The 25,979-nt window shown below is 38.4% G+C and overlaps 2 protein-coding genes across 3 annotated transcripts in view; one reads left to right on the forward strand and one right to left on the reverse strand.

The window, feature by feature from the left end:
* The window catches only part of LOC145466732 (histamine H2 receptor-like), a 115,138-nt gene that overhangs the window by 34,960 nt on the left and 54,199 nt on the right, over window positions 1–25,979 (forward strand). The window lies entirely within an intron of this gene.
* Window positions 629–11,651, reverse strand: LOC145465040 (uncharacterized). Its single transcript, XM_081448843.1, has 8 exons — window positions 11,611–11,651; window positions 6,899–6,970; window positions 5,702–5,770; window positions 5,400–5,483; window positions 4,343–4,512; window positions 3,701–3,841; window positions 1,756–3,300; window positions 629–933 (listed from the first exon to the last, which is right to left on the reverse strand). Exons 1-8 carry the CDS (start codon window positions 11,649–11,651, stop codon window positions 629–631), a joined length of 2,427 nt encoding a protein of 808 aa, XP_081304969.1.

Raw genomic sequence — 25,979 nt, forward strand, 5'->3', positions numbered from 1 at the left:
GGTTGACTAAACATAGTTTTCAAAACTTTGTATTACTATGAGAATATCTCCCTACAGCTACTTTAATATTGTTGTATAAAGTCTAGGTTTTTACCTGTGCTTTTTAAGGAAGTTTTAAAACAAAACAAATGAATTGTAGCATGCGGCGATTTTTACAAGTACAGCCTGGTTTGTACTAAAACATATAGGCACCAGCAGAAGCATAAATGTACATAACGGTAGTGAGAACGCCCACAGCACAAGCGTAAGCACGTAGGCATGCGTACAGTGGAAATTGCCTTATTCAGTTTCGATTCCATACCTCTTCGATATAGTAAAACGTAACAAGATGGCGGACTTTCGCTTATGATGATGCTTACAAAAGTGCGTTTTCGCCTGACATAAGCATAAGCGCAAGCACAATAAGAAAAACAACGTTTGTTCTGCTTGTGATTGTGCTTATGCTCGTGTTGTGCGCGTCCTCACTACGGTTATGCTTGCGCAGGAATGCTTTTGCTTATGTCGTAGTGAAAACCAGGCTTAAAGTGGAATTGCGAAATAACCGACTGGTCGAGATTTTGACCTTGGTATGTTCAATTTAAAATATTTCAATATTCCAAAGTTTGTCTGCTCCCGTGTACAAACGTAGTTAAGTTTTTTTTGATTTCACAGGCTGGTCTGTATAGCTTTTCGTTCTCTGTGCAGAGGGGTCATCCTGAACATTGATTTCACAGTCGATGTCGATGCACTCGTTCACGGCAGTGACAGCAGTGTGTATTTCAAAGTCCGATCCACTTGTCACTGCTTGCGTTGAAGCTCCATGTAAATTGCCGTCGCTGACATCTCCTTGCACTTCCTGTGCTGTGGTTATCAACAGAAACAGGCAATGCCAGCTGAAACGGGGATTTTTGCGGAAATCCATCGCCAGGCCAAAAAAGACGACCAAATAACGTACTGCAATAAGGAAAATTCAACTTCAACGCCATTAATTTAAGGCAGGTACTTTGTCATGGTTTTGGAAGCCATCTTCACGGGTAGGAAACACGCGTCAGAAATTGCAGTGCTTGTATGGGAATCCGATGGTAAATAAAAGATTGCCTTGAGCAATGTAGCCGTGCTAGAAAGCGTCCGATCGCGAATTTGGGAGCTTCTAGCAAACTATATCCTTTGATTGCTGCTCATAAGTTGATTAGAATTCAGTTTTCAAGAAAATTATTTACCATTAGATCCCCGTACAAACACTAATTTCTGACGCTGTTTCCTACCCGTCAAGATGGCCTTCAAATGCGTCATAAGGTCTTTTACATACGGTTGGGATCCGTAGAAATACTTAAATACTCCCAATATTACTAGATCTGTTGAGTAATTACAAGCGACTAGCGTAGTGTGCTCTATATATTTGCAAAGTATTATGCCACATTGAAAAACTAGATACTTATATAAATTATAAAGTACGTAGCCATACTCTGTCAATATGTCTTGAAAATTTCAAAAAGTGAGCACTTTCTTGTGGCATGTTGTTAGACCGTGCTGAATACAGAACTGAATGGTTGTTAGTATTGAAATATAACTGCTAGTAGATTTATTCGCGTTTAAAAGAGACTGTTACATTCAAGATTTAGGTAGGAAATCTGGTTATCTGGACAAGACAGCGTTTGGAATGACTGCATAATTTTTTTATGCCATACACTGTACTCTGCTTCGTCCAATAATTGCTTACTGTTGAAATTAATCGACTACATTTAAAGCTAATATCAATATAGTTAATTATCTCACCTAACACAATACTTATTACCAATGCATTTGTCACCAACAGCAAAACTCCGAGGCCGACATTATCACGACTTTCACTTGCTTCGTCTGAAGGCACCCTCAGCAGCACACCTATTCCAAGGTTGAATGACGTCACCAAGAGGGACGTCATTTGCAAATAATCCTCAAATCTGTCAGTTATTGGTCTAAACCTCCCATGGAGCATTGCAAATCCAGCCGATACCATGGCAGCGATACCGACTTGCGTGCGGCTTTCAGATCCTACAAAGATAACACCAGCCGACAGGATCACTTTTCGTGCCATTTCCACACTTTCCCAATACCAGCAACTTGGTGAGTAATTTTCATGCAAAAACAAAATGGCAAACGCCACTGCTTCCATGTTGCCTCTTTCATCGGCTAGGGAGAATCTGTTGGATCTCTGAGACTGAAGGTGGGTTTTCCAAACGATGTACGCCAGAAAAATAGGAAAGCCAATTACGTATGTTAAAGAGGCATACGCTGCCCAAGTGTATTTCCTATGCGTATCTGTGTCGCACAGAATTGAATAGTCAGCTCTTAGGAACGATGGACAGTTAGAAGCTCCCTCAAATGGACACAACTTGTGACAAGAGAGGGGGAGAATCTGAAAAATGTTGACACAAGTAGACGGATACGCAACAAATAATAGAAATACTATAATTTTGAGGCAAGACTTTTTGATGTCAATGAGATGACTTTCGTCGCGTTGTTTTTGTTTTACCTTCATCCACGTTACCCTCGCAAGGTACCAAAACAGGGGAACAGTGACACTCAGCACATTTCCAGCCAATGTGAAAACGAAATGTCTATAAGCATTCATTTCGAAGCTTTTTTCGACACAACTTGGGGAAACAATCTGTAGGACGTTAAGCTGGACAAACTTGATGTAACCTTCAAGGACAGAAACTTCGGAAGGCCACTTGACATACGAAAACGCTTGAAGTAAGCCAGCCAAAACCTGATAAAACCCGATAACAATCTTTACGTGAGCAAGAAAGATGTCAGCTACGGTTCTCTTCCCTGGCTTTGAAGACTTCTCGCTCTTGGCGATAACTAAGATGATCACAAGTACTATGAAGCCCAATACTCCAAACTGTATGGCAATGAGCTTCTTTGAAGGACACCTGTGACACACGATCATCCGTTTATAGAATCCTGATTGGCAGTTGGCACACAGAGGTCCAGCATAGCCCTCTGCACATTCGGAATCAATTCCTCCAAGACAGGAGTCTTGACGAATACATTTGTAGGCTTTTGGAACTCTACCAACGTATTTCACTGATTCGTTGTCGTAGCTGTCGCTTTCTATCGCCAAATTAGTGATAAGGAGTTTGTAAAAATACTTATCGGAGTTACTTCCATTTCTCGCCCATGACCAGTAAAATCCGGGAGACAAATTTTGTGTGTCGTTGGAACATTCGACACCCTGACCAGGGCAGACCGTACATGAACCAAAGCGATCCAAGCGAAAGTAGTTCTCTAAGCACCTGCATGCCCTGAATCCAGCCAGAGCTGTTGTGTTAGTGCCTGAAATGAGGAAACAAGAAGAGCATGGCGGGAAAATGAAGAGAAAAACTGATAAAAACCAGCACAATGATACACCGAAATGCGTTTCCATATTATATAACTTTGACTAACTGAAACAGTTTTCTTCTATCGGCATTCTTAGGCTGATAACTGAAATTTCCTCAAATACGGTTACTACGGTTACGGTTACTAATTGCAGTGCATATGTGCACGCAAGTCATGTTGTTTGTGACACGGGCAAGGGTTTACGTTCAGGGATGTAAAAACGCTGATTTAGGCGCAAAGAGAATTTTGACTTCGTTGCCAACGTTTTCCAAACAAACCAACGACCAAAATCATGAAATGTAGCGTTCTGTTATTATAAGAACTGTTGATATCAAACTCATTTCGAAATAATAACCTTCTGGACACGCTTTGCAATCCCAAGATGCTTTTCCAGGTGCGTATTTTGGATGTATAAACGTTCCATTGGGGCAATGCTGACATCCATGTCCCTCAGCAGTGACACCAATTGCTGCGACTGAGTCTTGAAAAAAGCCCCCTGGAATTGTCAATGATAAGGTTTAACAGTAAGATGCATACGAATACCTTTAACAGAAGGAAATACATGATATTTTTTGGAACCCTCCCCTTTTTTGTTATGCTATTGCGACTCAGAAAGTAAAATGCAATCGTGGCTATTTTCGATTTGGCCATTTCTTCACATAAAAAAGGGGCGTGATTACATGTTACAAGACAGGAACACTTATACCCCATTCACACCAACCAAACAAGTTTAACTAAATTACATTTAGGTCTTTCCCATTTGTCGATTACGCTTTGCAGTCATTTTGTGAAGACAAATTTCAAACACCTTGCTAACATATAATAGTTTTAATCAATAAGGTTTTACCTTGTTAAGTTGTGGGGTCTGCACGATATGAGCAAATAAATTTTATCCTTGTTTAGTTAAACCACTTTAAAACATGTTTAACATGTTTGTGTGAACGGGGTATCAGTACTATGATGTAGCACAACTAATATTGGATCCCAGTTGTATTACCTGCTGGACACGGTAAACATCCTAAGGATACACCATCTCCCCTTGAATATGTTCCCCTTGGACAGATTTGGCACGTAGACGTGTCCTTACTACAACGGAATCCGTTTCTTTGAAGTACGTTTAAATGTACACTGTCTTTAACTGGAACAGACGGAAGGGTCTCGGAAAACCTATGAACAGCAGTCAGATATGTTAACTCCTATCTAAAGATATTAAAGGCTGACAAACACAAATACTCTCTTTGGTCTTGCAAATGAGACAGGGACAGCAGTATAACAGATTACAATGATATCTGTAAATTGATTTACTGTACATGGGTTATTCCATAAAAGGTAGATTTGATCAGATTGGTGATAAACTTCCAATAAATAACAGAAGTAGGCTTCAAAGGGAAGGGTTATGTTGTACAATGTCAAAAAATGGCTTAGATTAATACCGGAAACGTTAGTATGATAAAAAAAGGAAGCCAAACTATAGACATAACATCAGAGCACACGACGCCCATGCAATTGCTCTGGGTAAAAACAATCAATTTCATTGCAATCTGTTGTCAGAACTCTGATGAAAATAATTATATCCTTTGCATGTTCATTCTGTTAGTTGCAGAGGCGCTGTTGCGCTGATAAGAATTTTGGCCCCAGGGTAAAGTTGCCCGGCACAAGTTCCTACTTCACATTTTCTTTACTAGTACTACAGCAGTCTGACTTTACGAGTCATTTCTCTTCCTTGGTGGCTGGGCGAATCCCTGCTAGAGACTCTCTCTAGGAGGGTGAAATGACTTACCCTGAAATTTCATACTTTTTGCTGTGTAACTCTGCCATAGATTTATGCTATTACATTGCCGTCTACATGTAGTTCCAAAGCAAGAGGCGTACATGCGTTTTCCCCACTGTTAATGAAACTTTTATTATGAAAACTTCATGAGATACGGAGTTAGAAATGCCACGCTGAATTATCTTAGGGAAGGGACAACTCAAATAACAGTAAAGACATTTTTCGATCACTTAAGGCAATTATAAAGGAAAGCGCAAAAGCGTCATAAAAAGCATCTACTCACATATAAACCGTCACATTATTGGGTTTTCCATTTCCATCACCTACGACAGTTATTGACGATAGTGCGGGATTTTTGTACAAAATCCTGCCATAAGATACAAATTGAATGGGTTAATTATAACTTAAAGGTTCCAAAATCACAAACTGTACTGATTGAACACTTTCTTAGCATATTTCAATCAGTTCAAACTAAAAGGCATCGATAAAAGCCATGAGGGGTTCAAATGGACAAACGGACAGACTGAGAAATGACGGATTCCACATGAACACAATGAAAATTCGGCCAAAAGAAACATTACTAACAATTGCTCTAAGTTCCGGTGTGGAAACGAGCCCGGCTCAATCACAGATATGTTGTTGTCAAACAGATACCTGAGCAAAGGAAAAATACAAGCAAGTTACCATACTATGATGACTCAGCTTAATTTATTAAATTGATGAGTTATGGCAAGAAATGGTTATGGGGAATTCATGATCAAGTTCATCGGATTATACTACTGAAGATGTAAAGAGACAAAAAGTGATAAACCCATTTGGTTAGTTAAATTCAGTGCAGTCTCGATCATATTTTTGCAATTGGTTCTTTCATTCTCCTCGCTGTCTCCAATTTGTGTTAGACAGTATTCGCCAACTTTTCATGAGATGGGTCGGTAGAAATCGAGGAGTACATGTAAACTAGATAGATGTAGATAGCCGGATAGATGGACAATTTATTGAAGTAATTAACTACGGAATGTTTACTAGACAGACTTACTTTAAATAAGAATTATGCTCGAACAAACACTTGTAGTATAGTTTTTTAATCGTATTGCAGACATGTGGAATTCGCCTCCATTAATAGTTAGATCAGCGCCTAGTATTTCAAGTTTCAAGCGTGGTGTAAGGAGCTTCTTAATGAATACCAACCGAACTGCTTAGCTTATAGAATATATTAATTTTAATATTTTTTTCATATATTTATAATGTAGTGGTCTGTCTAAGTATGGGGTCTATGACTCTTTTGCGGACCATCCTTATGGCATTTCTGTTTTTGGATAATTTGTATATTAGATGCGATTCATGAAATTGTAATAAATAAATAAAAATAAACAAATAAATTCCGAATCTTGGAATAAAATCAAAGAATAAATACTGTTGCAGATCTAAAATGGTATTAAGAAGGTCGATGTCATTCTGGTATTAAAATGGTTAACTCACGCTTATAAAATCAATTTTGTGATTATCTTTAATTTTTCCAATGGATGTGCTTCCTCGGGATGAGAGTCTTCAGCCTTTGCATTGCGGTTATTGAATTTCTTCACTTTTCGATCGACAAACTTTTTAGAACAAATATAAATGATGCAATGTAACCAAAAGTTATTTATTTTTAAATAAATTCTTAAAAGAATTGCAGTGGGGGTGTGGTTTTGACAAAAAGTACACTGACAGGGCCTTATCGCCTCGGCAAGATCATGAACATGTCCACAATTTAGAGCAGAAAAAAGCACCAACCATACTTACAGCCTTTTCAGCATCCACAGAGATGCGAAGTCTTCTCTCTTCACTCTGTCTAGGCGATTGTATTGCAAAAATCTTTAAAAGCATAAAGTAAAGGTTTAGTCTAAAAACTGGCTACAGCTGGTATAGACATCAAAACACAGATAAGCTGCATATGTAAAAAGTTTGAATTATTGTAGGGCTCCTCGACTTAACAGGCGATCTTTCTGCACGGGGGATCGATCACCTTTTTTGCGATAAGTGTATGTAATCGCATGGGCCCGAGGGCAATTAAGGATTAATTTCATGCATATTTTCAAAGTTTTCACACAATGCCCGGGTCACGAAGGGACAAGGGCAATTCGGAAAACGTTCAAAATACAAGTGAATTGAAATTAATCCTTAATTGCCCGAGGGCACTTGCGATTACTTGTTTATCACATAAAGGGCAAAATTCTGTACAAAGGAAAACTTTCAAGGTCTTGCCGTCGCGTACAGGTTTGCCGGTTGTCATTAAAGAACAGGCTAGCAGTAGAACGGGGAAAGCCTACTATGATAGCAAGCAAAACACAGCAAGTTCAATTCACTCAAAGCAATTTCTTTACAAATAAAACTTTAATTAACCAATCCAGTTTTATTCACCTGTTTTGCGAAGCCTGCAACGGCGTGCAACTAATTCATCGATCGACGGAAGACGTAAACAAGTGTCCAGATGAGCTCTAATAACTTCTTGAATCCAAAACTCTCCTTTCCACCGCGAAAACTTAACATACCAACAAAATTTACGCTGATTTTTTACCCCGATATGATGACCTGTGACACTAATAGGGCGACCCGAAGCAAAACGAAGAAATTAACTTTCAGTTTGGCAGCCATGAAGCTCTGTAACTGTATGCTTCGTGCGACACTAGCCGTCCCGACCTTTTTCAAGCTGCGAATCAATACATTTTTGGATGGAATAATCCATTTGCTTTTCCAGCAAAAGACTGCGCTTTGCTTCATGTCGATTTTCTTTCACGTTAAGATGAAATAACCGCGTTTAGATCAAACTCAGAAGCGATGCGTTTCTGAAATTCCTTTTCAAAATTCGTTTGAAGCGGGAAGTCAACTTAATGCAGGCATTCCCAGCCAATCAGCATCAAGTAATCATGCCCTCTTGATTACCAAAAGTGCCCTCGTAATTTAGAAAAATGCCCTTTGTCTCAGCCAGTCAGCATTCAGTAATTTTGCCCCGTATGTGATAAATGCAGAAATTCTCGCACGCTCATTGGCTAATTTTCATTGTCAATAAGCGGAGAGACACATGAATTTATAATTTATGAAATGGGTCAACAAGCGAGAGCGGACAATTTGACAATTTGCTATTGTAAAAAAAAAACAACAACAAATTGGCGTAAGTTTTTCATGCGTCTGTCCTGTTATTGACAATGAATTTCGTCATAACATTGACACAGTAGTCTGCGGATCCACACAACTATCGTCTGGTGGATCCACAGCTACTTTGGCAACGTTATTACGAAATTCATGATCAATAACAGGACAGACGCATGCAAAACTGACGTCAATTTGTTAAATGTTCAGTTATCAAACGAGGGTGAAGGGTAAGAGATTTAATGTTCCATATAGACCTTTTTCCCAAGGTAATTTCTCTCCAGTTATTTTTAGACATGGCACCCAGTTCTGTGGAGTCCGCGTAGCAGTAATCCGGAGGTGGCGGGTTCAACTCCACTTCTTACCACTTAGCTGGAGTTGCTTCTCGGTAGACCCTTGTTCAACTCCAGCTCGGTCATGCTTGTAAATAGCCAGCTGGTTTGCCTCCGATCCAGTTCCGATACTTTTCGCCTATTATATTTAATTCATATATTTGTTTATTTCAGTTTAACTAGCATGGCTGTGAACTAGCTAGGTGTTACTAGGCGCTAATAAACAACGACACGTTTTTAAACTTTCGCGGAGAATGTTGCGTGTTTCGTGCTTGTTTTCGAAGAGAATGAAAATATTTGGGCTTTCTTGGGCTTTTTTTAACCCTCCCTCCAAAACCTGGAGTGATCTAAAAATAACTTGAGACGTATTACTGTAGAAATAATGCCTTAAGAGCAGTTTGCTGAAAGGATCAACTAAGGTCATGCAAGATAGAAAAAAACCGATTTTCCCAAACTTTGCCAAAATAAAGGCCTCAGTGAACTAGTTCTAAAAATATAAGTTTCAGGTCGTTTAGATTTTTATTTATTTTCTTGCAAATTTTTTTGTATTTTGCGCTCGCGGTGGCCTCAATTGACGCCGGAATCGGGCATTTTTGGGAAGCTCCCGTTCAAAAAGTGAAAGCTTTCTAAAAAAGATTAACCCAGGAAGTCAAAAGACCTTATTTCTTCAGCTTATTCGCAATTTTTTAAATTTTTGTTCCGCGACAGAGCTCACCAAATCTGAATTTAGACGAAATTCAAGGCTCAAAAAAGCATTCTGGTACACGGCTACACCCAACGAGACTATACTCTGGGAAAGAACAATCATTTCAAATACACTTCGAGCGAAAAAAAAATTGGGGTAAATCAATCGGCGAATTCTGAGAATATTTTCAAAACAGGTCACTTGAGCGATATGAGCGACCCTTTGACCTTTCATGTCATTCCGAAATCAACATACGGCAGCTCTTAATTTGACAAGCAAAATTTGACATTCGTCGGAATACACGTTTCTTTGCTTTTGTTTGTTTTTCTGACATATTTTCAAGGAGAAGAAGTTAGGATTTTGAATTTGGAGGCTTCTACCCGCTATAAAATAAGAACAGCTGGCGTATTTTTGAAATTTGACCCACTTTCGCATTTAGACGGTTACGTTATAAAGCTCAAGTTGATCGCTGAATTGCACATTTAAAATTCGCTAATAGAAAACGGTGGCATTAACAAGGAAGCAACAATCAACTGCACTTTATGTTTAGGAATTATTCCTTACCTTAGTAGGGATTTCCCAACGGGAAACCACAGCAGTTTTAGCAAATCACAGAGCGAAAGCACCGAGCCATGTCGCACGTGACAGTACCGTAACTTTGAGTTGGCTGGGAGGGTTGGGGGGGGGGGGGAGGGGGCGGGGGTAGAGGGGGAGCGAGGTGGTTTCTCGTACTTTAATTGCACGTTTTGACGGGCGAGTACATTTTTGCGATATGTCTTTAACAGGCATTTTAAAAACGGTTTGTATTTGTCAAGATCTGTTATGTCCTGGATTGGATCAAAGAAGTAGATAGCTGATGTCACAACAGAAGCGGAACGTTCATGGCACAAAATTTTCACTGCGTTGGTTGGAGTCAATGATTAATGTCACTCGAGTAAAAGAGCGTGAAAGAAAACGACGAATCCACTCTGAGCAAAAATTTATTGGTTTCTTTGATACAGATGATGATATGGCAACTGTGCGCGTGACCGCTCCCAAAATGTTGGCTGATTTGGGTGACACCGTCATTCTTGAGCAACTGAAAGGCCAATAGTAAGTCAAAGGAAATCTGTGGGAAAATTCAGTTTATGGTAACGACGCGGCGATGCCATGGAAAACATCAAATTTGCCCCCGCCCCACCCCTCAGGGATGTACTCCTCTAATAGACTAAACGGGGAGGCTCTACCCGAAAAAGGTATAGCAAGTTTCTGAAAAGGGGATGCGTTGTGCCGACTTTAAGTATGTGAAAGGGTCAGCACTTATCATAGATGGTATATGAAAAAGTTATCTTGTCAGTTAAAACAAGTGTACGAAAGGGTAAGCGTTTAGACGTCGGGCGGGAGCCTCCCCATATGAAATTACCCTCGGATTACTCCTGATCTCTCTTGGGCAGGTGAAGAGTGACTGGTTGGGCGTCAAAAACGCCCAAAAAGTCAGCATGGTTCAATGGAGCTGAAAATAAGTAGCTGGAGGACAGTTTCAGCATTGAACACCAAACCGTTTGCTAGCAAGACCCTGAGAGCGTGGCGAAAGATATGCGTTTTGCAAAGAAAGCAGATATATATAGGTGGAAGATGTTCTCTAGCGACGCGTGCTTTCTCCTTTGCACGACAGATACCGTCATTCATTTTAGGAATGGCATCTAAGATGCATTATGAGTGATTAACTGTTAGAGTTGCGCAGCGTTAGCGAAAGTTCCGTGATACCCGCCAGGTTGTACTTCAAGAAACACAGTTGTAAAACTCTCCGGCCGTGTCATCTTGAACCTGTCCAACATACATATATAAGGAAGGAACTCCGGCGTGAAAACTAATTTGGCATACCCATGCTTAAGACTGCAAGTATTTTATTAGTGTGTTAAACATAGTTTCCAACCAAGGCGCAAAGTGGACAACATTTATACATTAGGAAATGAAGACCCGGGTATGTTCTGAGTCTACTGTGTGGTAATTATCCTCATGTTATAAGTTGGCAACTATTCAGTACCAGACAACAGCAATGTCTTAGCAAACTTCACGTGGAATTCCATAAAATTCACGGGTCACATATACTTCCAGCTGCTTTATCATAAACTATATAATTGTTTTCCCTCAATACGTCTCACCCATAAGCACTTTTCAACACTCCACTAGGGTTAATTCCCTACTAAATCCACCCGGTACTGACCTCAGATGAATGTCGACCGTTACGTATTATAAGTACGCAGATGTCCTCATATGAGGCTCCTTGTTCCCCTCAACAGTTGTTTGTATTCCATTGTTCTCGCAATTATCCGTACTCGCTCCCTGTTTTACTCACATTTTCTTACCCTTTCCCATGTTCCTCCTTTTTTTGCCTTTGTTCCCCCATTCCCCAATTGAAATCGATCATGTTCCACTGTTCCAATTAAACATTTTCATGGGAGACCCTTTCGTATGGCTTGAGCTCACTTGACAATACGAGTCTTAACTGGCGGTTAAGCTGGTTTGTCCATGCTAGAATCCCATGTCCTCTCTGCTATTTGCTCATATTCGCATGAGCCCATGCCGTGCAAGCTCGGCTTGTTCCAGAAACTACTAGCAAAATGACCCGGTGACCATTCAAGATAAATCACAACATCATCTACGCTAAAGACAAACTCAAAAAAAAGCCAACATAATATCTGATGACTAATTTATGCCATCTATGTAAAAGAGAACAGCATGCAATCCAGCATATGATTTTAAAGTGCTCCCAAGTAGCTTTTTTTACATTGAATCCTTTGACTGAAAGTCGCAAGTCACCAGTGAAAACATTTATTTACCAGACTCAACTCTTTTATACGGACCTACAAACTCACTCAAACACCATCAACCTCTCATGGTGGCCAAATACTTCATTTACAAATGTAACTTGAGTGAACAACCTTTACTCTTCTCCCTGTTTAAGATACAACTTCGAGGAAACATAATGACTGAAAGATACGTCGAAATAAAAAACATAACTATCAAATGGAAATGCCTTATATTAAAACATTTTGTCCCAGAAATTTTGCCACCGCCAACGTCTCCATCTGCAATAGGACAAATTAATTAACCTACTGTGTGTCAATTTTCCCATGTTTTTAAAATTTCTATATCAGCAGCGCCTAGCATTTATTTGTTTATCTCTTGTAGTCTTGAAAGTGCAGTAATTGTCTTTTTATGTGGTATCTACTTTACTCTCTGTTACATTTTACTGAACGGCTTTCCATGAAAAATAAAAAATAAAAATAAAATAAATATTAATAATAAAAATGACCAGGTGTTCAGTTGATCGGACAACGCGTGTGCAAATTTGTGAAGCAGGCCTTCCGCTAGCCTGCAAACAGGCTCCCGGTGAGCCCGAACGAAGCGAGGGTCCCGCCGCGATCGCTTACCTCATTCCTCTGTTTCGCGCTCGCCGAATTTTTTTTTCCGTCCTCGCCAGAAGCCTGTTCGCAGGCTAGCGTTCCGCTTCTGTAGTGAGGTACTTCATTGATCCAGTCAAGGATGTACCAAATCTTTACATACGCAAACAGTTTCAATGTGACTCGCCCGTAAAATCTCACCACGACGAGCGTCCATTGCTGCCCTCCCCCTACCCTCCACCCCCACTATCTCCTGACCAACGCTAAATTACGGTACTGTCACGTGCGACATGGCTTGGTGCTTTCGCTCTGTGATTTGCTAAAACTGCTGTGGTTTCCCGTTGGGAAATCCCTACTAAGGTAAGAAATAATTCCTAAACATTAAGTGCAGTTGATTGTTGCTTCCTTGTTAATACCGCCGTTTTCTAAAAGCGAATTTTAACTTGTAATTCGGCGATCAACTTGAGCTTTATAAAGTAACCGTCTAAATGCGAAAGTGGGTCAAATTTCAAAAATACGCCAGCTGTTCTTATTTTATAGCGGGTAGAAGCCTCCAAATTCAAAATTCTAACTTCTTCTACTTGAGAATATGTCATAAAAGCAAACAAAAGCAAAGAAACGTGTATTCCGACGAAAGAAAGTCGAATTAAGAGCTGCCGTATGTTGATTTCGGAATGACATGAAAGGTCAAAGGGTCGCTCATATTGCTCAAGTGACCTGTTTTGAAAATATTCTCAGAATTCGCCGATTGATTTACTCCAATTGTTTTTTCGCCCGACGTGTAGTTGAAATGACTGTTCTTTCCCAGAGTATAGTCTCGGTGGGTGAAGCCGTGTACCAGAATGCTTTTTTGAGCCTTGAATTTCGTCTAAATTCAGATTTGGTGAGCTCTGTCGTGAGCAAAAATTTAAAAAATTCGTCAAAAATCCAAGTTAAACTTTCATTTAAGGTGGCTCTAAAGAGTTTCAAGCACTTATATTTGGATGGGTCGTTATAACTACTCTTTATCACTTGATGCTACAATCATGGTATCAAAAAACTGCTCAATCATTGGTGAACACGTTCCTATCATTTTCGTGGCACAATAGTTTACCATAGCAACAGTATGACCTCCTAAAAACATATTTATATTATCGACATTTGATAAGCATGATAAGACGCAACTTTTGGCAAAGTTTAAAAAAATTCTGTACATGGGGTTCAGAGTCACCTTAAATTTTCGAAAAATTAAGGTAGCTCTGAACCCCATGTACAGAATTTTTTTTAAACTTTGCCAAAAGTTGCGTCTTATCATGCTTATCAAAAGTTGATAATATAAAAAAATTTCACCGTGCCGTTTTTGAATTATAAGCCCCTAAAGCAGTAATTAAAGGTGTTTTTAGGAGGTCATACTGTTGCTATGGTAACCTATTGTGCCAAGAAAATGATAAGAGCGTGTTCACCAATTATTGAGCAGTTTTTAGGTACCATGATTGTAGCATCAAGTGATAAAGAGTAGTTATAACGACTCATCCAAATCTAAGTGTTGGAAACCGTTTAGAGCCACCTTAAATTTACACCGCGAATAAGCAGAAGAAATAAGGTCTTTTGACTTCCTGGGTTAATCTTTTTTAGAAAGCTTTCACTTTTTGAACGTGAGCTTCCCAAAAATGCCCGATTTCGGCGTCAATTGTGGCCGCCGCGAGCGCAAAATACAAAAAAAAAATTGCAAAAAAACTAAATAAAAATCTAAACGACCTGAAACTTATATCTTTAGAACTAGTTCACTGAGGCCTTTATTTTGGCAAAGTTTGGGAAAATCGGTTTTTTTCTATCTTGCATGACCTTAGTTGATCCTTACAGCAAACTGCTCTTAATGAGGATATCGTTTTGGTTAATTAAATCCAAAGAATATTATAGAAATCAGGATGAATATGTGATGAGGTAGAGAACCACTTACATAGTTTCTATGATTCGTAATCCTTTCAATGCTCCTGGCTCTATCTCCGAAATGTTGTTGTTGTTAAGTGTTCTAATAGACAGACAGATAAATAGAGGGAGACAAAATTAATATAAGAGACAAGTGACACCACTTATCTCCACAGTTAAGTTGTAAACTATTTTCATAGTTCGCTTTACGACTTACAAAAGTTTACATCGACTGTTGCGATCAAAGACACCTGTTGCAATTTTTGACAATTTGTTACCATGAAGGAATCTGAAATTAAAACAGAAACAATACCTTGAGCTTCTAAATGTGAAGATATGTTAATGGTCATATGTAACATGTATGAACTCAACTGATTCACTGGTGAGCATGAAGTCACAGGATGCTGGTTTGAAGTGAAGAGTAAACGTTTAGGTTACCAACTGAGTAGGTTACTCAGAAGGGGCAGAGCGACCATATACGCCAGTTCGCCTATGCGTACCTCCGAAAATCCAGAAAAATATATTTTTTTATACATTTATTATCGAAAATTGTCTTTAATAAGTTAAATCAGCTGGTTTGAGTCTCTAGCGTCTCCTGTTAAACCTATTATCAGTTATCCCAAAGGTTATCAAATAAACAAGTTAGGTCTGGATAGTAGCAGACATGTTGAGATTTTAAGAAACAACACAACGTTTTTTAAAACATGTTTCAACAGAATATTCTGTCATCTTCAGTTTAAATTACAAAGTACAGAGTTGAACATATAGTGTGCGCAGAATGCTAATTGACTATAAGCACAAATGGAAAGATAGCAATGTAAAATATTACAAAGAAAGTTTTAAATCAACATGATAAAGTCGATGATTTAGTGTAGGTTTTTCCCATTAAATATGAATAGCTTCTTTTATCTTAATCTGGAAGGTGGTGGAAGCGTGATCTAGGATACGGAAACAGCCATTGGAGCATGAAGTGCGGCATTGCTGAGAATTTTGTAAGTGTTTGAAAATTTGAGAGGTCCTATCACTGAACATGTGCTCACGTAAGCACGTGGAAAAATGCCGGGTGGTTTCGCCGAGATAACAGGCATTACAGCCCGCTGACACAAAAGCTTGTATACCACACCCGCACGGAGTCCACGAGGGATAGGATATTTCACACCAAACATGTTGTCGATTTTAAAGGATGAGAAAACTAACTTAATATCAATGCTGTTACAATAACGTTTAGCAAAGTGGCGAATCTTTTTACATTGGTCCTTTCTCTATTATCGCGCAAAAAAAAAAAGACTCGCCACTTTGCTAAACGTTATTGTAACAGCATTGATATTAAGTTAGTTTTTTCTTCTTTAAAATCGGCAACATGTTTGGTGTGAAATATCCTATCCCTCGTGGACTCCGTGCGGATGTGGTATACAAGCTTTTGTGTGCGGGCTGTAATGCCTGTTATCTCGGCGAAACCACCCGGCATTTTCCACGCGCGCACGTGAGAACATGTTCAGTGTTAGGACCTCTCAAATTTTCAAACACTTACAAAATTCTCAGCAGTGCCGCATTTCATGCTTTAATGGCTGTTTCCGTATCCTAGATCACGCTTCCACCACCTTCCAGATTAAGATAAAAGAAGCTATTCATATTTAATGGGAAAAACCTACACTAAATCATCGACTTTATCATGTTGATTTAAAACTTTCTTTGTAATATTTTACATTGCTATCTTTCCTTTTGTGCTTATAGTCATTTAGCATTCTGCGCACACTATATATTCAACTCTGTACTTTGTAATTTAAACTAAAGATGACAGAATATTCTGTTGAAACATGTTTTAAAAAACGTTGTGTTGCTTCTCAAAATAAACGAGTTACTATTATACTCCCTGTTCTGATTTATGAAACTGTTTCCTGAAAAACCAGGGAAATGGCATTTCCGAGCCTCTAAAATTAAAAATTTTCCGGAACATGCCCTCAAACCCCCAAGTGACTCGCCCTTCGGCGGTTGATTAGCTTTCTCTTTGCTGCGTACTCCTTGCAAAATTCACCCTTCTGCTTTTAGCACCGTACTTTCGTTACAAGTATCACTTGACTGATCACTTACAGACGCCCTAGGAAGTCGTTTCTCTCAAAGGAGTTTTTCTCTATGAGGTAAATCTCATTCATTTCCAAGTACCTGCCAAGAAGTCAGTTAATCTGCATAAGATGAATTAAGAACTATTGTGCCAAACAGTTTAGAAGGTCATTCAATTAGCGAAATTAGTTTTGATATTGTTTCTATCAAACTTTCCCTATACTTACTTTTGGATGCCATTTTCTTTAGCTGTCTTCGTTTCACATTGTTAAACTTAAACGCTTCTAAGCTTGGTTCCCTTTTTGGGGGTTTCTTGGGTATCAAGCACTGGGGAAACGTAGTACAGTAGAACTTCTCAACAACGGCCACATTGGAGACAAATGAAAGTGGCCGTTGTGGGGAGGAAGGGGTGCAATATGACACCTGTCTTTTTTTTTTTTTCTATTTTCTCTGAGTGGAGCATTTCTTATATTTCATATTGTTGCATATAAATACGAAGCACGATCAAAGTATATCAATAAAACAGAAACCAAACTGAAACAGATACCAACGATCCGCAGTAAAGATCAAGTTTCGTGACCTTTTACAATAGAAAATGGAGTTTTGTATGCACCGATCGTCCGTTGTTCATTAACTGGCTGGAATAGAGAGATTATTTTGAGAGATGGCCGTTTCCTTTGTGGAGAGGTGAGCGTTGCTATAAGAGTGAATGCATGTACCATCAGCGGGATAAAAACGACGGAAAGTGGCTTTTGTAGAAGGGAGACCCTTATAATTAGTGAAGGAGATATCACCTTACTACGCAGTCTGCTCTAAGCAAGCCAAACCCTTGCTCCATTAAACGTATGAAATGAATCGAAACGTTCAGTTCCTCAAATATTCAGATGGATTGTCTCCAAAGAAAAATCTGTCTTGCTGGCTCATACATGGGTAATTTTTCACCAGTGCCTCCACATCCTGTCTAGTCGCCAAGGGACTTGACGACAAAAATTAAATTACAACATACAATGTACTTACAACTGTGTAATGTAGCGAAGATTACTGAAGGAGGTGTTGCTGATTGTGCTTATAGAGTTTCTGGCCAAGTTTCTAACAAAAATGGAGATATCTCATGTATATGCAAGACCTGATTTTTTTAAAAAAACAAATTGAATCGCCAGAAAAGATTAAACTCTCAATTGTCTTTGCCTCATGTTTCTAAAATACCATAAAAGCATTATTACATTAGCAAAAAGGCCGCTAACTTTCAACGCCAGCACCAAGATCATTCATAAATTGGGATCATATTGACAATTTAACGTCCGGCAAAACTGACTTTCATTGCAGAATTAGGAAGACTCTGTTCATTGAAGAGCTAAAGCCCTCACTAAATGTCAACGTTAGTACTGAGAAGTTGTTGCTTTACTAGCTGTTAATTCTCATGTCCTCCACACAGGTTAAAATAATGCTGTTACTGAGATCATTTTTCTCAGTCTAGGTTGCAGACCCCTAATATTTACGATATAAATAGTTTTGAAATATTTTGTAACGGTCATTTTTGAAAATGTGTGTAGACTAGCATACGAAACGTCAAGTGCAGTATTAAAATACGTTGGAATCCATGACAATGTTTATCAACACTGTTCGTGTTAACTCATATTGTCGTCATTGCCAATGTCATCGGCTTTGTCTCATTGTAGTTTTTACAAATTACAGTGGAACCTCGATTTAACGAAGTCGCTGGGGACCGGCCAAATTTGTTCGTTAAATCGAGGGTTCGTTATATCGAAAACTCGATAGAACGAATTTGAGGGGAAACGACCAAAATGTTCGTTATATCGAGGTCATAGTTAATAATCGATTTGTAACACAGGTGACTTCTGTCACGCAATTCAATGCAATTTTCGTCACCCAGAAGTGCCGCGTTTTGAGATGCAATTCATGAAGCATGGTGGCTTTCAGTATCAATTATTTTCACTCTTGAGCAGACGCGCAGGTTTTCTTTACAAAAGAATGACACTTTCAGAGTAGCGATTTAAAAATGTTACAACATAGAGGTTATACAGAAAATTGTCTATGCAAACAACGAAACGGGCTTTAGTGTTGTTATGTTGCACTACCCAACATTTCCGGAATTCAAAGAAGATAGAGCAGAAGTTAATTGATGTCGAAATACTATAGTGCCAATGTCTATGACATATAATAAGCCGTTGACTGAAAGGTTGCTGTCTCTTTACCATAAGGATTACAAGCATTTGTTGACTGTTGATCTGTTCAGCGTTTATCTTTTGTCGCGTGTTGACACTGTAATTCGTTATATCGAGGTATGTTTTACGTTTGGGCTTCCGGATTATGTTCGTTAAATCGAAGAATTCGTTATATCGAGGTACGTTATATCGAGGTTCTATTCCATACATTTTACTGTAACTTTGGCCGGGACCTAGGATATCGTTCGTTATATCGAGGACTTCGTTAAATAGAGGTTCGTTAAATCGAGGTTCCACTGTACCATTGATAATGCTTTGCGGGGTACAAAATAATAATAAATAATAATAGCTTACAGTGTGCTTAGTGCCTTCAAGAAAGAAAATGAATTTGGCTCGATCTCCTTTATTCCACAAAGTTCCATTTCCCTGTGGTTGATAAACAGAGAAAAATTAAAGGTGTTAGTCTGGCGTTATATCGAGCATGACATGAAATGAAACCACTTAGTTAGGTACTCACAGGTCATTAAGGCGAGATAAGCCTCTTAAAAGACCAGCGTGGAGGAACTGCAAAGGGTTATTGCTTAGTTTCCTATCACAAACAAGAAAAATACCAATTATTTCTAATGCACGTTTTACACCGACCCTTTAAGTCGGAAAATTTTGGTAAAATTATTTTCGCGTAATTTTAATGAATTAACTACATTGCATGTGATCTGAAATGTGACAACGAATTAACAAGAGAAGCAGCTAAATATTGTATTGTATTGTTTCCTATTTTAGACTTAATTCAGGTGGTACCTCTCCAGTAAAGATTAAGTTAGAATTAAATTTAAAAATCAATTAAAGACTAGTCTATAAATCATGCATCATGCAGGTCGACTGTGTGAAATTCGGTGTGGTATAAGATGAGACAGTAAAATTGTGATAAGCAACCAGCCATACACTCCCTTGGTCTGCACTCAATTGTGGACCATAAACCATTTGGCTGATATGTTTACGATATAATAAACTAGTTTACCAGTGAACAGGAAGAGAAGTTCTGCGTAAACTTGCGCGAGCGTTGCTATTTTCTGTTTCAAAGGGGTTCTTCATACAAATTTTGCGCAAGTAACTGACTTCAATTGCTATTATTTTGTGGAAAATTTTGAACAATTTTTCCCTGTATAAATATTTTTTTTCGAAATTACCTTGCGTCGCGTATTTTATCAGGTGATCATGTCCGTGGTACAAACTGACATCGACAATAGGGTTACAACAGCAAGGGTGCGAAAATGTGCCAATTATTGTAGAGTTATGCTAGAGTCTTAATGAGAGGGAAGCAAGACATGATCCATTACTCACAAGGTCCGTAACAATTTCAGTGTTGCAAAAACCCCTTCTGGAAGACTCGAAATGTTGTTGTCAGATAAGATCCTTTAAGAGAATTTAATTGTTTTAAAAACACAATGGAGCCCAAATTTCTAACCAATAATCTAACTATAATAGTCTTAGAGCAGCTGTGCAGCTGCAAAAGTGGTGTAAAATGTTAAACACAGTTAAGACCTTCGATACGAGTAATATATTCTCACAATTTGTTGCTGAATTAATAATCACGTCGCATTGCAAATTGAAAGCATCTCTTGAGGTGTTTCCAATCGTGCTGAAAGTTGTGGCAGACGCTGTACTAAGGTGAACTCGAGTTTGTTTCGTGCAGCATCTTACAGAAATCCGCAACGTGGGAGGTATTACATTACCAACTATTCTGTTTCATTTTGCAGTGCAGCGTTGAACGACAAAGTAATGAAAATGTTTCTCGATTTACTTAGGCTACATTATATATGAAATTAGAGCTAGGGGAAGGAGACAAAGAAGATAAATACATGTAGTTTCTCAATTAATACAGGTTAATAATAATGCAACCTTTACAGACTTCACAGGCACAGATTTGAAGCACCTTACTACATGAAAATTTGTTTAGTGTCACATGAAAATCAATTTACCTTTTACATTTTACTTTTCTTCTAATTCCAATGATAGGGTTTAAGGTAAAGTAGTTATATGTTTGCGATATTTAGCTTTCAAGACATCATCACAACTTACAGTGCTCTAAGGGTTCTCCTGTAGTAGAACGTTCCGTTGGTGATGTTTGTAAGTTTGTTGCCTTTCAAATTTCTGTGATGAACGTGGGATGTAAAATATAACGCATTTGTACATATCATTGTACTAAACGGCAACATAACTCTTCACTTTGTAAGAGCGTGCTTGTAGACATTGCTACGAAGGGAATAATGTAAGAAACGTGCGGATGAAGAACGAGATGAAATAAGAAAAGTGATTTCATCCCCGTCCAATTTTGATGAAACCCCTAAGGGCTAGTTTTCATTAGCACATAAGCATAAGCATTATTGACGTACGCAAACGTAGTTAGGTAACTGTTCTACCAAAAGGCATAATGATAAAAATCTTGCTGCCTCTCCGTCTGTTGCTTCTGCTTATGATTATGCTCTGATGAAAACCAGCTTTAAGAAAGGGCTTTTTTGAAAAGAGCTTTATTCGCTAATAAATGTGCTTTACAATGTGCTTTTGTTTAATATTTTCATTGAACATTGTAATTTTCTTTAGTAAGAGTGAGTACAAATAAAAATTGATTATTAAAACTACAGTAGTGCGGGAAATCGTAACCAATTAACAGTCGCATGACACAGTCACAACATCACATCACAGCTATTGCCCTACCCCACTCCCAAACGAGCCGATTTTGTAAATTGGGTACTAAACGAAGCCGTTGAATCTCGAGGTCGAAAAACTGGCTCTAGTTTTCACAGACTTTTAGCCAGAAAGTAAAGAGCTTGATAGCTGTTAACAACAAACATGGCCGTAAAAGAAAAATAAGGCGTGCTGTAGTCTGATGTAGCCTATTATCGACCGCTGTTTCGGGATAAGAGCCCGCACGCGACCGCACTCAGGAGAGCGTTGGAAATCGAGCCTGGGCGTGCTGATCTCTCTCCAAAATTAAACCCCAAGGTTGATGTATCGTTGTCAATATACTTTACTTGACTTAGACAGTCTAACGTTAGCTTACATAGTGTTGATCTTGTACAGTTTATAAAACGCACTAGCCTCGATAACTTGAATGTTGTTATTTTCCAGGTACCTGTCGGAGCAGAAATACAACATTGAAAGGACAACGTTTTTGTTAATTGTAAGTCACCAGCTCTTGATCTTTCCGTGTGTGTTTTGAATCAAGTTTTGCATTTGTATGCGTTGCCAAGAAAAATGCCATTCTGCAACTACTGTCAGTTCAGTAGCAATAGCAGACTTAAATAACTGCACAACAATAACTGTTGTAAACAATGTAATCGATGTACGACGTGTGAACTGCAAAATATTGCATTGTTAGTAGTTTTTGTGTGTTGATTTTAAAAAAATGAAATAAACTTACATTTTATGAACTTAACTAAATGTAAGCAAAATTCAAACTCTTATGTTGGTATCGATGCATATTCTGAAACTTAGTAAACTGGGGTTGATAAAACTGAAGTTCCCTACAACAGAAAAATCGGACACTACTCACAGTTCATAGAGATATCTTAGACCGTTGAATGTTTTGTTCTTGAGAATCTCAACTTTGTTTCTAGCTAACGATCTGCGTTGACAAATTGAAGAAATAAATATCATTTCAACCGACCGATGTTACGAATTGGGATACAAACACTTTTTGTCATGTATAGACTGTCTAAATAGGGTGAAAATAGACTAACAAAATACTTACAAATAACCTAAACTGAGTCTTTTTTCTGCAAAGCTGTCAAAGGTTCCTGGTTCTATGGTCGCGATACTGTTATCGTCCAGAAGTCTATAAAACAAACAACGACATGTTTTTGTTTTTTGTCTCTCTTTTTTTATCATTACAAAATGTCAATAATATTATTCTTTTAATGCTTTTACAAACTTACAAACACTTACAGTACATTAAAAAACCTGCTTACAATATTTTGCATTACATTACTTTTTTACTTACAATATGCAATAATTACTTATTATGGCATAACCTACTTACACTTTGCGTTACTTAAGGACTTACAATACACTATAATTACAATACAATACACATTACTTTACTTAAGGACTTACAATAGACTGTTTTTACGTGCACAAAAAAGGAAGAAAAAAAAAACTCTCAATAAATTACTAACAGACACTCCTTAACCGGTGAGAAAGAATTTCCACTTCTGTTGAAATTCCCTTCACCATTCAACGTAGCAGCAATATATTTTGCTATGTCGATTTTATCCTGCACTAATGGGATGAAGTCGCTGAAAACGAACATAGAGGATATTACACGGTGGCGAGAAGATATGAATTTTATGTTCTCGTGGCAAGAACAATATCTCACGAGTGAGCGAAGCGAACGAGTGAGATATTGTTCTTGCCACGAGAACATAAAATTCATATCTTCGAGCCAACGTGTAATGTTCTTTTTATTATATGGAGAAACCAATTCAACAAAAGCAAAAGGCGGGAATCGTGACGTCATTGAACGATACGACACTCACAAAGGTGGCATACGGAAAATACGACACTCCGGTCCCGGACGAAGTGGCGTATGGAATCTACGAGTGGTTTAGTTCCCAGTAAAATACTCTTCTCCATATAATAAATAGTATTATTTAGCGCGTTGATCTGTAGAAAATATTTCCCTAGCATTATGAGGTGGTTGAGGGCCAAACGGTGCGTACAGGGACGAGTAATTCCAAATAATACCTCTGGCTCGGAGAGAAGTAAACTCGCATTACTAACGGTAGAATACCAACTTTGGAGCTTTTCCCAAAAAGACGACGCTTGCGGGTAGCTAATAAACAAATGACGTATGTTTGGGCAATCAGAGGGGCAGAAAGGGCAGGATGGGGAGACAACCTGTTTCATTTAATTTTGAATAATATACTGTTCGTGGCTAAAATGTTGTGCATAATTTTGTGCTGGAATATTGCCATTTTAACATCTTTTGTGGCTTTGACCGGCAGAAGATAAGTTTTATTTAGATTCTCTTTTGCGATACCGTATGATAAGAGTTTTTTTCTGAAGTGGGAGGAGGAAGATTTTCAAGGGTTAACAGTTTGTCGTATACCATTTTGCGTGCTGTAGTACAGATTGGCTGCGGGAGTGTAGTAGAGTCGCCAGAATTAACGTGAAGGAGCTTCTTCCAGCTTTGGGGGATGATGGATATAAGGCCATGATATTGTAAAAAGCTGCAATTTAGCGTGTATTTATTGCGCACGGAAAGGAAAGGCAGGAAGCAACTTTCATGCTCGTCAACGAGGTCTAAAATTTGCTTTATTCCTGCTCGGTGCCAATGAGGCAGATATACCATTTTTTTGTCAATCGTAATGAATTTGCTGTTTCAGATTGTCTGAGACAGTACCTCGGTCTTGCTGTGAGGTGTCGTTGACACGATTTCTTGCCAATGATGAATAATTTGTTTGCAAAATTCCGGAAGATGGCCATTAAGATCAAAAAGGTTGCAGTCATAATTACATTAAAAGAGCTCAGTGCCGCCAACAGTAGAGAGTGAGACGATTTTTTAATATACTTCCACGGTGCGTCTGAGTCGGAGCACAGCCGTTTTACCCAAGTTAATTTCAAAGTCTTATCGTAAAGAACAAAATCTTTCATGCCAAGACCGTTATCGGATTTCGACATGTATAACAACGACATGTTTAGCTCTACTTCTGGTAAAACCATTAAATTCAGTTACTCCAAAGCGGCATCTAACAGTCTTCGGCCGTTTCGATACAAGTCGTCTCGATACAAGTTGAAGTCGATTCGATCCGGATCTAAAACTGAAGTCAACTTGGTTGGAGAAAAAGACTTGTGGAATGGCCTTGAATTACAAAAATATACATGGAAAAAAGCTATATCTGAACAAAGAGTACAAAATGGGTTAAAATCGCCAAAAATATTCAGTAGCACGTACCATGAAAGGTATTTATGCAATAATAAAACTACTGCCTTGAAGCGTACTGAGATTTTGAACGGTTATACTCACATTTCCATCGCGCTGTATTGAAGTCCTTCGAACGTGTAATTGTTTATTTCACTGATGTTGTTTCCTTTCAAAACCCTTCCAAAACAGTGAAATAAGAAAACGTCGGTCATAAACATAAAGATGTTGTAAGTTCTGAGTACACACAGTCATTGCCGTACGGCCAGTTCAGTGACTGAACAATGAAAATTCTTCCCTTTATAACCCACAGAACCTTAGTTTAGTCCTGGCATCCATGTCATAAACGACAGTTGCATTAATAGCTACTTGATAGTCATTCATAAAGATGAAAAACGCCTACAGCATTTGAAACCATGCACATATAATTCCCAGACCACCATAGGGACTCCATAGCTAGTATTCCGTGAACAATTCTCCGTAGGAAAAAAGATGGTGGCTGTACATTTTACAACAATATCTGGCGAATCTTACACAACTCATAAAGTACAAGGAAAGCCATATTTTTGCAATATTTGTTCCCTATGCTAACGAGTAGTGTATGCTAGGTTTCAAGATGTTAGAACTTTTCTGAACGTTTTTATGAACCTTATTTAAAAAAGTTTTCGTGCGCTAAGAACTATGGGTAAATGCACCAGTCGCCACCTTTTTTCCTACGGAGGATTTAATAATTTTTTTATCTGTAACAAAGAGCATACAGATATTGAGATAAAGAGAGAGACAAAGAAAAGGGGGATTTCAAAACTTCATTATGAGGTCGATACCTAAGCACTTACAGCAATTTAAGACTCTTGACATCTGAGAATGTTCTAGAGGCTATACTCTGAATTCTGTTCTCAGTCAGGTATCTGATAATATAAAGCGATTTGAAATGATAAAACTTGACTATAGCATAGTTTAAACAAACAAAATCGTGACCGTTATTGTGTTTGGATATCTGATCTTAATTAAAGCACACAAGAGATTACAAGTGTAGTCTCTTGGCATAGATTTTTACGATTAAATTTCCCCGTTTTCTTTTTAGTTTTAATTTCGATTGAAAAGGTATACATGTATCAAACTCTCAAGACAGTGTTTGACACATTCTCTTACGGCTCGGTGTTTAGAAATGTGGTCAAACGCGGTCTTTCGTGTTTTATATATTACATAGCTTTCATTAGTTTCAATTCAATGTATTTCCATGCCAGAAAGATCAA

This window comes from Orbicella franksi, chromosome 13 (assembly GCF_964199315.1).
Source record: "Orbicella franksi chromosome 13, jaOrbFran1.1, whole genome shotgun sequence".
NCBI lineage: Eukaryota > Metazoa > Cnidaria > Anthozoa > Scleractinia > Merulinidae > Orbicella > Orbicella franksi.